The 14,097-nt window shown below is 47.3% G+C and overlaps 1 protein-coding gene across 4 annotated transcripts in view; it reads left to right on the forward strand.

Moving 5' to 3' along the window:
• Positions 1 to 14,097, forward strand: part of osbpl3b (oxysterol binding protein-like 3b) — a 307,799-nt gene that overhangs the window by 104,329 nt on the left and 189,373 nt on the right. For all 4 annotated transcript variants that reach the window (XM_085988683.1, XM_085988680.1, XM_085988679.1 and 1 more), the window contains 2 exons: positions 10,698 to 10,814; positions 13,004 to 13,057. In XM_085988683.1, the coding sequence (XP_085844809.1) occupies positions 10,698 to 10,814; positions 13,004 to 13,057 (171 nt within the window). The remainder of the gene's footprint in view (positions 1 to 10,697; positions 10,815 to 13,003; positions 13,058 to 14,097) is intronic.

Here is a 14,097-nt window from a genome sequence, read left to right on the forward strand (position 1 = left end):
GGGACCTCACGTGCTTCCGCAGTAGGACGGGTCCTGGAGAAGTCAGCCATGTCGGTAACGAGATCCCCGATGTGGACTTCCTGGGGAAGGAGAACATTCTCTCATGAGGGGTGGCATTGGTGGCTGTACAAAGCAGTGACCGAATGGAATGGAGCGCCGCAGGGAGGACCTCCTGCCAGCGAGAGGTCGGAAGGCCCTTAGATTTCAAGTTTAAAAGGACTGCCTTCCAGACCGTCGCATTCTCTCTTTCCACCTGGCCATTCCCCCGGGGGTTGTAGCTGGTGGTCCTGCTTGTAGCAATACCTCTCGCGAGCAGGTATTGACGAAGTTGTCGCTCATAAAGGATGAGCCCCTGTCGCTATGAATATAGCTAGGGAAACCGAACAAGGCGAAGAGGTCATTCAGACATTTAATGACCGTGGTACTGGTCATGTCTGAGCAAGGGATGGGAAACGGGAGTACTCGTCAATTATATTGAGGAAGTACACATTGCGGTCAGAGGAGGGGAGGGGCCCTTTAAAATCGCCGCTCGAAGGGGCGAGTGGCCTTGATCAGGCTTGCTCTGTCTGGCCTATAAAAATGCGGTTTGCACTCGGCACAGATTTGGCAGTTCCTGGTCATGGTCCTGACCTCCTCGATGGAGTAGGGCAGGTTACGGGATTTGATGAAGTGGAAAAACCTGGTGATGCCCGGGTGGCAGAGGTCATTGTGGAGGGTCTTCAGTCTATCAACCTGCGCGTTGGCGCATGTACCACGTGATAGGGCATCTGGGGGCTCATTGAGTTTCCCGGGCCGGTACAAGATATCGTAATTGTAGGTGGAGAGTTCGATTCTCCACCTCAAGATCTTGTCGTTCTTGATCTTGCCCCTCTGCTTATTATTAAACATAAAAGCTACTGAACGCTGGTCAGTGAGCAGGGTAAATCGTTTTCCGGCCAGGTAATGCCTCCAATGTCGCACAGCTTCCACAATGGCCTGAGCCTCCTTTTCGACAGAGGAGTGTCGAATCTTGGGGCCCTGGAGGGTCCTTGAGAAAAAGGCCACGGGTCTCCCCGCCTGGTTAAGGGTTGCAGCTAGGGCAAAGTCGGATGCATCGCTCTCCACTTGGAAAGGGATGGACTCATCCACTGCGTGCATTGTGGCCTTCGCAATATCTCTTTTTATGAGAGTGAAGGCTGCACATGCCTCTGCTGTCAGGGGGAAGGAGGCGGACTTGATGAGGGGTCTGGCTTTGTCCGCATAGTTGGGCACCCACTGAGCATAGTACGAGAAAAACCCTAGGCATCTCTTCAGTGCTTTTTGGCAGTGGGGGAGGGGGAGCTCCATAAGGGGGCGCATTCTGTCGGGGTCGGGGCCGATGACTCCGTTCTCCACTACGCAGCCAAGAATGGCAAGGCGCGTGGTACGAAACATACATTTGTCCTTGTATGTTAGATTCAGCCGCTGGGCCGTACGGAGGAATTTCTCTAGGTTAACATCATGGTCCTGCTGGTCGTGGCCGCAGATGGTGACGTTGTCTAGATAGGGGAAGTGGCCTGAAGCGCGTTCTGGTCAACCATCCGGTCCATCTCCCGTTGGAAGACTGAAACCCCGTTGGTGACGCCGAAGGGAACTCTGAGGAAGTGGTAGAGACGACCGTCAGCTTCAAAAGCTGTGTACTGGCGGTCCTCAGCCCTGATGGGGAGCTGGTGGTATGCCGACTTCAGATCAATCGTCGAGAACACCCGGTATTGTGCTATCTGATTGACCATGTCAGATATGCGGGGGAGTGGGTATGCATCCAACTGGGTGTAGCGATTGATCGTCTGGCTGTAGTCAATAACTAGGCGCTGTTTTCCGCCAGTCTTCACCACCACCACTTGTGCTCGCCATGGGCTGGTGCTACTCTCAATAATCCCTTCCTTCAGGAGTCTCGCTACCTCGGATTTAATGAAGCTCCTATCACCGGCACTGTAACGCCTGCTTTTGGTAGCGATGGGCTTACAGTCGCGGGTGAGGTTAGCGAACAAGGAGGGGGGGGAGACTTTAAGGGTGGAGAGGCTGCAAATAGTGTGCGGCGGGCGATTTAAAAGCTGCAGACTGTGAGTGGGGGGAGGGGTCCGTCGTACGCTAATGTGACACTTTTAAGGTGGCACTGAAAATCCAACCCCAGTAGAACGGCAGCACAGAGATGGGGCAGGACCAGAAGTTTAAAATTTTTGTATTCTGTGCCCCATACTGACCGGGTCACTACACAGTAGCCGCTGACGTCCGCTGACTGGGCTTTGGAAGCCATAGAGATCCGATGGTGCGTCGGCAGGACCGGGAGAGAGTAACTGCGCACCGTGTCGGGGTGGATAAAGCTCTCCATGCTCCCGCTGTCAAAAAGGCAGGTAGTGGCGCGGCCGTTTACCGCAATGTCCATCATGGACCTGGACAGTTGATGAGGGAGAGATTGGTCCAGCGTCACGGAGGCCAGCGTATGGTCAAGCGAGTCGATGTGGTCGTCAGATGAGGCGGTGGTTGAGTCCGGGTCCCCCGTGATTGAAGTTGGAGGCGTCCAAGATGGCGGACAAAATGGCGGCACCCATGATCCCGATCCCCACACGGCTGGGGAAGCCCAAGATGGCGGACAAGATGGCTGCCCCCACGGTTCGCACGCGGCGCTGCTGGCGTTAGCGGTTTTACCTTTGCAGGTGCTGACATAGTGTCCTTTCTTCCCGCAGCCGGAGCAGGTAGCGTTTTTCGCCGGGCAGCGTGCTCTGGGGTGTTTTGCCTGGCCACAAAAATAACATTTCTGTGCCTTGGACATCGCTGCAGCAGTTGGAGGTGGCGGTCCCATGACCCAAGGTTGCGGCGTCCGCGGAGCGGTTAGGGGAGAAAGTGTCCATATTCCTGTGGGCCGCGTCGAGCGAGAGCGCAAGGGATACTGCCTTTTTCAGGTCTATTCCTCCCTTCTCCAACAGTCTCTGCTGGGAGTAGTCGGACCTTAGACCCGCAACAAAAGCATCTCGGATCAGTCCCTCCGTGTGTGCTGCGGCTGATAGTTCTTTGCAATCGCAGCCTTGGCCGAGTATCCGTAGTGCCCGTTGGAAGGCCTCCACCGATTCCCCGGGCTGCTGTCTGCGGGATCTTAAGAGGTGCCTGGCATAGACCGTATTTACCGGGTGTGCGTATTGCCCTTTAAGCAGATCGATAGCCGCCGCGTAGGTCATCGCGTCCTGGATTAGTGTATGAACTTGGTGGCTCACCTTTGAAGCCAGGATTTTCAGCTTGTTTTCGTCTAGGGTCACAGTTGAGGCTTCCAGGTAAGCCTCGAAGCAACGCAGCCATTGCGCGAATTTGGTAGCCGAACCCGCTTCTTGGGGGTCTAGGTCGAGGCATGTTGGTCTGAGGGCTCGCAGCAGCGCCTGCTGCTCAGCGTTTGGCGCCGTCGGTTCAGCATTTGTAGCCGACATTTTGTTTTGCTAATAAAATTGATGCGCTATCAATTCCTCATAAAAGACAGAGAGTTAATTAATAGGCTTTTATTAGCAAAGAACAGAGCATGCCTGTCGTGGTTGCCTGGTATCCAAAAGGGCAGGGGGCTGCAGAGCAGTCACCTTTATACCCGGGCATGTGGGTGGAGCCAGGGGCGGAGTCAGCTGAGGCATGCATAGGCACAACAGTGTGCAGCAACAACAACAAACAGTGGTTTACCACAGTCCCCATGTCTCCTATAGAATTATTACACAAATAACCCGTAATGCTACAGGCTATCGGGAGGGAGGGTCCTACATTTATTCCTCGACCAACTCCATTAAAAACACATTGGCCTAGAAACTCAGTGGGCCTTGCGCCCACTTAGCGCCTAAAGAGGTCTTTTGCGCCGGCGGGGTGGTAGCGCGGAAATTGAGTGCAGCGGTATTGGCGGCGGTAGCCGTTAGCGCTGCGCCGGGACCGATGACGTCATCGGTGTGCGCGGTGGCCCGTAACGCCCCGAAACCGCGCCGATCCCCATATTTATTTGCGCCCGCCTCCTCCGAAGCGGGCGCAAACAGCGAACAGAAAACGGGGCCGTCCTGCTGCCATAGTGGGGCGCTTTAAAGCTGAAGGTGCGGCCGGCCGCTTTTTCGGCGGCCGCCTGCCCGCACCTCCTTCCCCGGCCTCCTCCACCCCGCCCCCCCCCCCCCCGCGGCATTGCCGGCTGGTTTCCGTGGAGCCCGGCACTTCTCCGTTGTGCCGGGCTCTTTTGGCGGCACTCGCAATCGGGGCTCCGGCCGTTGCAGGCACCTCCCCCTTAAGAGAAGGAGGAGGCCTGCAGTACCGCAGCCTGCCGCACCGCATCGGGTGGCACTGCGGCAACTAGCGCGCCGATATTCAGTTGCAGCGCTCCAAACGGAGGCGGGCACACCCTGGTATAGCGCCCGCTTCCGAATTGGGGCGCAGAAGACGAATATACGGCGTGTGCTAATGCCTCCCCGCCCAGCGCTAACTTTTGGGCGCGAGCGAGCTGCCCACGCCCAAGTGAATTTCTAGGCCATTATCTGGCCATTTATCTGAGTTTGTGAGACCTTGCTGTGTTCAAATTGGCTGACTCGTTCGCTCACATTATAACAGTAACTACACTTAATTGGCTGTGAAATGCTCTGAGGACATCAAAGGTACTATATAAATGTATAGAATTTTTTTAAAAGACTGTCATTTCAGAAGCCCTGACAAATTGCTTGAAGATGAGAATCCGTTTTTGTTTTAAACTTAAAAAAATAACTTTTTGGGTTGCACATGAAATTGATTTAGTGGGTAAGTTCAGGGATTTTGAGTATTGTCATACAGACTAGGAAAGCCTTGATTGAGACCCTCAGTAAACTAATCGTGGCTGGGGAAGAAAACATAGAGTGTATACGGGATGGTTTCCTGGACCAATATGTCGAGGAACCAATGAGAGATCAGGCCATCTTAGACTGGGTATTATGTAATGAGAAAGGATTAATTAGCAATCTTGTGCGAGTCCCCTTGGGGAAGAGCGATCATAATATGATAGAATTCTTCATTAAGATGGAGAGAGAAGTAGTTGACTCAGAGACTAGGGTCCTGAATTTAAATAAAGGAAACTACGATGGTATGAGGCGCGAGTTGGCTAGGATGGATTGGGGAACGTTACTTAAAGGGTTGGCGGTGGATAGGCGGTGGATAGGCAATGGCAAACATTTTAAAGATCGCATGGATGAACTACAGAATTTGTTCATCCCTGTTTGGCATAAAAATAAAACAAAAAAGGTGACTCAACCATGGCTAACAAGGGAAATTAGGGATAGCATAAGATGCAAGGAGAGGACACATAATTTGGCCAGAAAAAGCAGCAAACCTGAGGATTGGGTGCAGTTTAGGATTCAGCAAAGGAGGACAAAGGGATTAATTAAGAGGGGAAAAATAGATTGAGAGTAAGCTTGCAGGGAACATAAAAACTGACAAAGTTTTTATAGAAATGTGAAGAGAAAAAGATTGGTGAAGTCAAGCGTAGGTCCCTTGCAGTCAGAATCAGGGGAATTTATAATGGGGGACAAAGAAATGGCAGACCAATTAAATACATACTTTGGTTCTGTCTTCACAAAGGAGGACACAAATAACCTCCCAGAGATGTTGGGGAACATAGGCCTAGAAATTGGATTGGGGCGCAAAAGTCGCCTGAGTGCAGGATTTAGCGCAGCGATCGGAGTGATACCGATCACCAGAAATTCAGTTTCAGCGCCCCTCGAGGGACACGGGGCGAGGCTCGAGGCGCTCCGCGTCCCTCTTAGGGCGCTGAAACTGATTATCGCAGTGCAACGTGCCGCAGCGCCACATGCTGCGGCACGGCACGCTGCGGTACTGCAGGCCTTCCTCCCACTGTTACGGGGGAGGTGCCTGCAACAGCGCAATCCCCGCTCGCGAGTGCCGGCAAATGAGCCCGGCATCAAGGAGAAGTGCCGGGCTCTCGGGAAATAGCTGGCAATGCTGCGGGGGTGGGGGGGGTTAGGAGGCCGGGGACGGAGGTGCTGGCAGGCGGCCGCCCTGCACCTCCACCTTAACTTGCGCCGCTGCCGGCACAGTAAGGCCCCGTGAACCGGGCGCAGGTAGCGAACGGCGCAACTGCGCCGTTCGCTACCAAATATCGCGAACGGGGCGCTGCGCACACCGATGACGTCATCGGTGGCGGCGCAGCGCAAATGCCTAACGCCACCATTAGCGCCCCTACTGAATATCGTGGGAGACGCAGCCAGTGGCGCTACAGCCACTGACTGCCTCTTTAGGCGCTAACAGGTGGCGCTACTCACCCAATTTCTCCCCCTCAGGGTCTAATGAGAGGGAGGAATTAAATGAAATCAGTATTTGTAGGGAAATAGTGTTAGGGAAATTGACGGGATTAAAGGCCGATAAATCCCCAGGGCCTGATAATCCACATCCTAGGGTACTTAAGGAAGTGGCCCTGGAAGTAGTAGATGCATTGCTGGTCATCTTCCAAAATTCTATAGACTCTGGAACAGTTCCCATGGATTGGAGGCTAGCTAATGTAACCCCACTATTTAAAAAGGGTGGTAGAGATAAAATGGGGAATTATAGACCGGTAAGTCTGACATCGGTAGTGGGGAAAATGCTAGAGTCCATTATAAAAGATGTAATAGCAGAGCACTTGGAAAACAGTGACAGGATCGGACAAAGTCAGCATGGATTTACAAAAGGTAAATCATGCTTGACTAATCTAATGGAATTTTTTGAGGATGTAACTGGTAGAATAGATGAGGGAGAATCAATGGATGTGGTGTATTTGAACTTTCAGAAGGCTTTCGATAAGGTCCCGCATAAGAGATTAGCGTGTAAAGTTAAAGCACATGGGATTGGGGGTAAGGTACTGTCTTGGATAGAGAATTGGTTGGCAGGCAGGAAGCAAAGAGTTGAAATAAACGGGTCTTTTTCCGAGTGGCAGGCAGTGACTAGTGGGGTACCACAAGGATCGGTGCTAGGACCCCAGCTATTCACAATATATATAAATGACCTAGACAAGGGAACTAGATGTAATATCTCCAAGTTTGCAGACGACACAAAGCTGGGTGGGCGTGTGTGCTGTGAGGAGGATGCAGAGAAACTCCAGTATGATTTGGACAGGTTGGGTGATTGGGCAGATGCATGGCAAATGCAGTATAATGTGGATAAATGCGAGGTTATCCACTTTGGTGGCAAAAACAGGAAGGCAGGTTATTATCTGAACGGCAATAGATTGGGAAAAGGGGAAGTGCAACGAGACCTGGGTGTCCTTGTGCACCAGTCGCTGAAGGTAAGCATGCAGGTGCAGCAGATGGTTAAGAAGGCAAATGGTATGTTGGCCTTCATAGCGAGAGGATTTGAGTACAGGAGAAAGGATGCCTTGCTGCAGTTGTACAGGGCCTTGGTGAGACCACACCCTGAGTATTGTGTGCAGTTTTGGTCGCCTTATCTGAGGAAGGATGTTCTTGCCATGGAGACAGTGCAGCGAAGATTCACCAGACTGATACCTGGGATGGCAGGAATGACATATGAAGAGAGATTGGGTCGATTAGGCTTATATTCGCTAGCGTTTAGAAGAATGAGAGGGGATCTCATTGAAACTTATAAAATTCTAACAGGACTAGCCAGACTAGATGCAGGAAGGATGTTCCCGATGGCGGGGGAGTCCAGAAGCAGGGGTCACAGTCTAAGGATAAGGGGTAAGCCATTTAGGACTGAGATGAGGAGGAATTTCTTCACCCAGAGTGGTGAACCTGTGGAATTCTCTGCCACACAGGGCAGTTGAGGCCAATTCATTAAATATATTGAAGAAGGAGTTGGATATATTTCTTAAGGCTAAAGGGATCAAGGGATATGGGGAGAAAGCAGGGACAGGGTACTGAATTCGGATGATCAGCCATGATCTCATTAAATGGCGGAGCGGGCTCGAGGGGCCGAATGGCCTATTCCTGCTCCTATCTTTGTTTCTATGGATACCACAATAGGCCTAAGTGGCCCTGCTCTAAGGGAAGGGGGTCAGGGTGGGTGGGGTGGAAATCAGCCAGGCTTCCTGCTTCCAATAGCCCCTGATGGAAATTGTGTATGTTTCAACTAGGTTATAACCAGATCAGGTTTGGCAGAAGCGATCCAGTGGTCAACCCAAAATCACTGTCCAGACTTGGATTTAAACAATGATAACTGAACTAGGTACAGGTGTCTTTAGGAGGTTATGGAACCCTACCCAATGCAAGTCACTACTATCGGGTGAAGTCAACTAATAGTTAGTTGAAAGTTTAATGTGGTGGCCAAAGAGAAAGAATTGTGGGTAAAGATGTGGTCTGTTGTTGCACATACCACAACATGTACATGTCAAAGAATGCTGCCAAATAGCCTGACTTCTGTCCATATGATTTGAAGTGTAGCAACTGTGGGGTGAAATTTGTCTTCGACAGTAGTGCCAAAGGGGCATTAATGAATTACCAGCCCATTTTGCACTCTGCCTGATTTTTATTTTCCATTGAAGTCAATGACAAAGTGTAAAACGAGTTGGCGATTAGCTGTCGGCTGTTTTGTGTTACTGCCCAAGACAAGTTTCACCCCTTTGACTTTGTTGGCATAAACTGCTCTGTGCCAGCTTTCCTTTGCTGCTATTGGCTAAAGTTAACTGTAGCCACTGCACAGCACTGAAGCTATTGTGTGCAGTCCAAAGTGTTGAAGGAACAGAATTTCATGCAGGCAGCACATTTATTCTATGTCTGTAAATGTAATAATCAGGAAAGCATTGATTTTATATTCTACCTGCTGCAAAGTGATTTTACTATATCCGCGTAGAGTGCCGGCTTTGGTTAAATTAAATGACTTTTGCAGGCTAAGCAGCGTCTCAAGTTTAAAATTCTCATCCTTGTTTTCCCTCGATGGCCTTGCCCCTCCTTATCTCTAACCTCCTCTAGCCCTACAACCCTCCTGAGATATTTGCACTCCTCCAATTCTGGCCTCTTGCGCATCCCTGATTTTAATCACTCCACCATTGATGGCCTTTCCTTCAGCTGCCCAGGCCCCAAGCTTTGGAATTCCCTCCCTAAACCTCTCTGCCGTTCTCCTCCTCCTTTAAGACGCTCTTTAAAACTTACCTCTGCCCTAATATCTCCTTATGTGGCTCTGTGCCGAATTATATAAAGGTGCTATATTACAAGTTGTTGTTCTAAGTCTTTACTATATTGAAAATCCTATAGGTGGGAATTATGCTCCTGTTATGCTTCAGATGCCACTTGGCCACTACCTGGGTTGAGATCCAATGAGGCAGCATCACTGTTGTGCCGCATTCAAATAGGCTAAAAGCAGAGCGCTGCTTATTCGTGCAGTCCCCCAATATCAAAATACCGACAACATTTTTATGTTTCTAAAGAACCAGCAGAACGGTTGACTATTCAGAATGAAAGTTTAAAAGTTCCCAGATAGTTCAACTTGTTTGGCCACTTTGCTTGGCAGTTAAGAGTCAACCACTTTGTTGTGAAACTGGAGTCACGTAGGCTAGACTGGGTAAGGATGATGACAGGTTTCCTTCCCTGAAGGACATTAGTGAACCAGTTAGGTTTTTATGACAATCTGACAGTCATTTTTACTGGTACCAGCTTTTTATTTCCAAATTTAAAAAAAAAAAACGGAATTGAAATTCTCAAACTGCAGTTTGAACTTGCATTCTCTGGATTATTAGTTCAGGTCTCTGATTTACCAGTCCAGTAACAACCATTCCACTACCATACCAATGCAGGTGTGATGTGCAGCCCAGGTGATTTAGCTGCATTTGTACTACATGTGTTATGTTGCTACATAGTCAAAATGTCAGTGCTGCAAAATGTGCAATATAACTGCTATTAAAATACATCATGGTTAGAGTTGAGCCAACCCAGAACTAAGTTTTAACTTGCCGGTTAAGCAGTGCCTTTGATTTCAAAATTCTTATCCTTTGTTTTCAAATCCCTCCATAGCCTTGCCCCTCCCTACCTCTCTAATTTCCTTCAGCCCCATAAACACCCGAGATATCTGCGCTCCTCTAATTCTGCCCTCTTGAGCATCCCTTATTATAATCGCTCAACCATTGGTGGCTGTGCCTTCTGTTGCCTAAGCCCCAAGCTCTGGAATTCCCTGCCTAAACCTCTCCGCCTCTCTACCTCTTTCCTCCTTTAAGACGCTCCTTAAAATCTACCTCTTTGACCAAGCGTTTGGCCACCTGCCCTAATTTGTCCTTATGTGGCTTGGTGTCAAATTTTTTGTCTTGTAATACTCCTGTGCAGCACCTTGGGTCATTTTACTATGTTAAAGGTGCTATATAAATACAAGTTGTTGTTGTTGCCAGGGAGCTCATCAATTTTCAGCTCTCTTAAAATTTTTTGTAAATATTTAATACTTCGTGTTGACATGTAGCTTTACTATACTATTGGTCACTGGTAACTAATGAACTCCCCACTTCAGTTCATTCCAGAATTCACATTTAGAACGTTAGTGTTATGAGTCACACACAACTGAGAAGTTATTAAAATGTACTATATTTGAAACATCTATGGAGGCAGTTCTAGGGAGCAGAGTGGAATATAGGAAATCAACTGAGTTAACATTTTAATAAATTACCGAGAAGGGACTAAAATGTGCAGTGCTCTGTAGCCTACTGTGAAGTGCGTGTATTTTAAAAATATTGTGAATACTTCAATTTGTTTTGACTTTTTTTTCTTAAACAGGATAGCTGGGAGATTGTGGAAGGACTTCGAGATAGTATGAGTAATATCCAAGAGCCACAGAAGCAGGAAGGCTACCTACTGAAGAAGAGAAAGTGGCCTCTGAAAGGTTGGCATAAGGTATGCTTTGCGTATATTTGAGGCAAGAATCCTCTTGACAGATCAGACACTTGCCCTGGAGAAGGGCCTCAGCGGGCAGAGAGTTCCACTTTCTGCAGAACCTCTGCCCGCTGAAATCCCTTAGAAATCTTACGCCTGGTAAAAGCAGGGGTAAGCATAAGAATTTAAAAGTAAGAAAAACTTTTTTCACTCATTTATAATTTAAAAATACTTTTTAAAAAAAAAAGTAAGTTTATTTTTAGCCCCGTAAAAAACTTTAATTATTTTTTCAAAAAATTAAATTTTTGTTTAAAATATTTAATTTAATGTAATTTTAACCCATTTTAAAAACACTATTTAAAAAAAAATTATTTAATGTTTTAATGTCTTTTTGGCGTGATCTCCATTCATACTTTTGACAGGTCTATCTTCTTTCATTGGCTTGCCTGGCCCACGTGATCGCAGGGATGCTTGTGAACCGCATGCGTCCCTGGGATATGTGGGTCTTGCGCATTTCGACTGTGGACAGGCCCAGGATCGGAAATGGCTGGACTTTGGGAGCCCTCGGGTAAGTACGTAGATTTTTTTCCAATAGGAGGCATCCGCATGCAGGAAGCTTCCGATTGGAAATTGCGGGCCAATGTCTGCAAATTTAGACAAAAATATAGACAGCAGTGGACCTAACCCTGAACTTTGTAGCACTCCACTGATAACTGGCTGCCAACCAAATACCTGTCCATGCACTGCTACTTGTTGTCTACTTGCCAACCATTTGCCAATCCATTTTAATACATTCCTATTTATCCCATGGGCTTGAACCTTGTATGGTAGGTTATTATGTGGGTCAGTGTCACATGCCGCCATGAAGTCCAGGTAGCTAACATCCACTGTCTCTCCTCTACCTACTAGGTCTGTCATTTTCTCAAATAAAATGCAATAAGTGAGTCAACCATGATCTCCTATTCTTAAAGCCATGCCTACTGTCCCAGGTTATCTCATGCCCCTCAATATGCTCCCTTATTTTGTGCCTCATAACACTTTCACACACTTTCCAAATAGTGGAAGTAAGGCTTGCATGTCTATAATTTGATACCTTGTTCCTTTTTTGAAGACTGGAGTCGCATTTGCTATTTAACAGCCCTCTGGGATTTGGCCTGAGTCCAGTCAACTCTGGAAAGATATCTGCTAGAGGACTCACGATCGTATGAGCCAATTCCTTCAGAACCCTGGGGCGAAAGTTGTCAAACTAGGAGCCTTCTCTACTTTGAGCGTCAACAACCTCCCAAATCTGACCTCTTGTAATTTTAAAAATTGTCCTGCCACCTTCAAAAAAAATTGTTTACATACAACCCCTGAGTCTCTGTTCCTGCACCCCCTTGAAAATTGTACCATTTCATTTATATTGCCTCTTGTCATTCTTCCTACCAAAATTAATCACTTCACTCTTCTCTGCATTAAATTTCATCTGCCATGTGTCTGCCCATTTCACCAGTCTGTATGTCCTCCTAAAGTTCGTTACTATCCTCCTCACTTTGTTAGAATGTAGGTAGCTAGAGTTTTAACACTCATTGGAATTAAATCCAATATTGCATTATTTTTTTATGGTTTCCTTAACCGACTGTTTTAGATACTAATCCCTCACAATTTCAGTAAATTCCCACTTACATGTAGACTGTCACCACTGTATACTTCAATCGATGTAAGGAATGATTTATAATCCCAGTTGAACGACGTCATCATACTGATGGAACTGAGACCTTCCCTTTTGTTCTTTCATCCTCTCCCCCATTTCCCAGCCCCCAAACTGGCCTTTTAATCTGTTTCATTTCCTGCCTTTTTCTCAGTTCTGAAGAAGGGTTTCGACCTGAAATGTTAACTCTGTTTCTCTCTCCATGGATGTTGTCTGGCCTGCTGAGTTTTTCCAGCCTTTTCTGTTATGATGGAACTTGAGGGTTAGTTCTGACCCTCTCTTTCCCAACACAGGCACATAGTTTGCTGAAGATTTCATAAAGAATCATGGTTGGCACCAGATGTAGAGATTGAGGTTTTTGTGTAAGATTTGTACTAGTGAGAGAGAGCTAGTGCAATTTTATGCAAGGCCTTTGTTTGTGCTGTTGATGGGAATATGAATACAAGATGTGTTGTGCATTAACTGTATTTTTTTCCAAATTAGATAAACCTCAAGTAAATACTTTTGTTTTCCCTTCCAGCGATACTTTTTTTTAGATAAAGGGATCCTGAAGTATTCAAAATCTCAGGCTGATGTAAGTATAAAAGAGTAATATTTGAAGGAGGTTTTTGTAAGGCTGTTATGGCTGCAAGCTGTGCAGGAACATCTTTAAATTTATTAGGTCTTTTTGAGTAACCACAATAAAATTCTTCATTAAAATTTATATCCTTTTTTATGATTATCGTTCTGAACTTGGAACTCTGGATAAGCAAACTAGATACTTAACAAAATGAATAGAGTCATAAGAATCATAATGGCACAGAAGGAGGCTATTTGGCCCATTGAGTCAATGCCGGGAATCAATTAAAATGAGTGAAATGGCTTCCCTCTGGTACTTCAGAATATCTGGAATACTTGACTATTCCAATGCTCTCCATAAACTTGAGCTCATCCAATACTCTGCTGCCCATATCCTAACTCTCACTAAGTACCGTTCACTCATCACTCATCACTCATCCAATACTCTGCTGCCCATATCCTAACTCACACTAAGTACCGTTCACTCATCACTCATCCAATACTCTGCTGCCCATATCCTAACTCACACCAAGTACCGTTCACTCATCACTCGTGTGCTCACTGACCAACATTGGCTCCTGGTCCACCAATGCCTCAGTTTTAAAATTCTTATCCTTGTGTTCAAATCCCGCTATGGCTTTGCCCCTCCCTATCTCCTTAACTGTCTCCAGCCCTACAACCCTCTGATAACTGCGTTCCTCCAACTCTGACCTCATATGCATCCCCCAATTCCTTCACCCCACCATTGGTTATCGTGCCTTCGGCAGTTGTGCTCTAAGCTTTGGAATTCCCTCCCTAAACCTCTCTGCCTCTCTCCTTAAAACCTAACTCTGACTAAGATTTTGGTCACTTGTCCTAATGTCTCCTTTGGCTCGGTGCCAATTTTTGTTTGGTTATGCTCCAGTGAAGTGCCTTGGGATGTTTTGCTACATTAAAGATGCTATAAGAGAATGGTAGCATAGTGGTTATGTTACTGGACTAGTAATCCAGAGGCCTAGACTAATGATCCAGAGAAGTGAGTTCAAATCCCACCACGGCAGCTGGGGAATTTAAATT

This window comes from Somniosus microcephalus, chromosome 5, assembly GCF_052327205.1.
Source record: "Somniosus microcephalus isolate GS21.2 chromosome 5, FLI_Smic_1.0, whole genome shotgun sequence".
Lineage (NCBI taxonomy): Eukaryota > Metazoa > Chordata > Chondrichthyes > Squaliformes > Somniosidae > Somniosus > Somniosus microcephalus.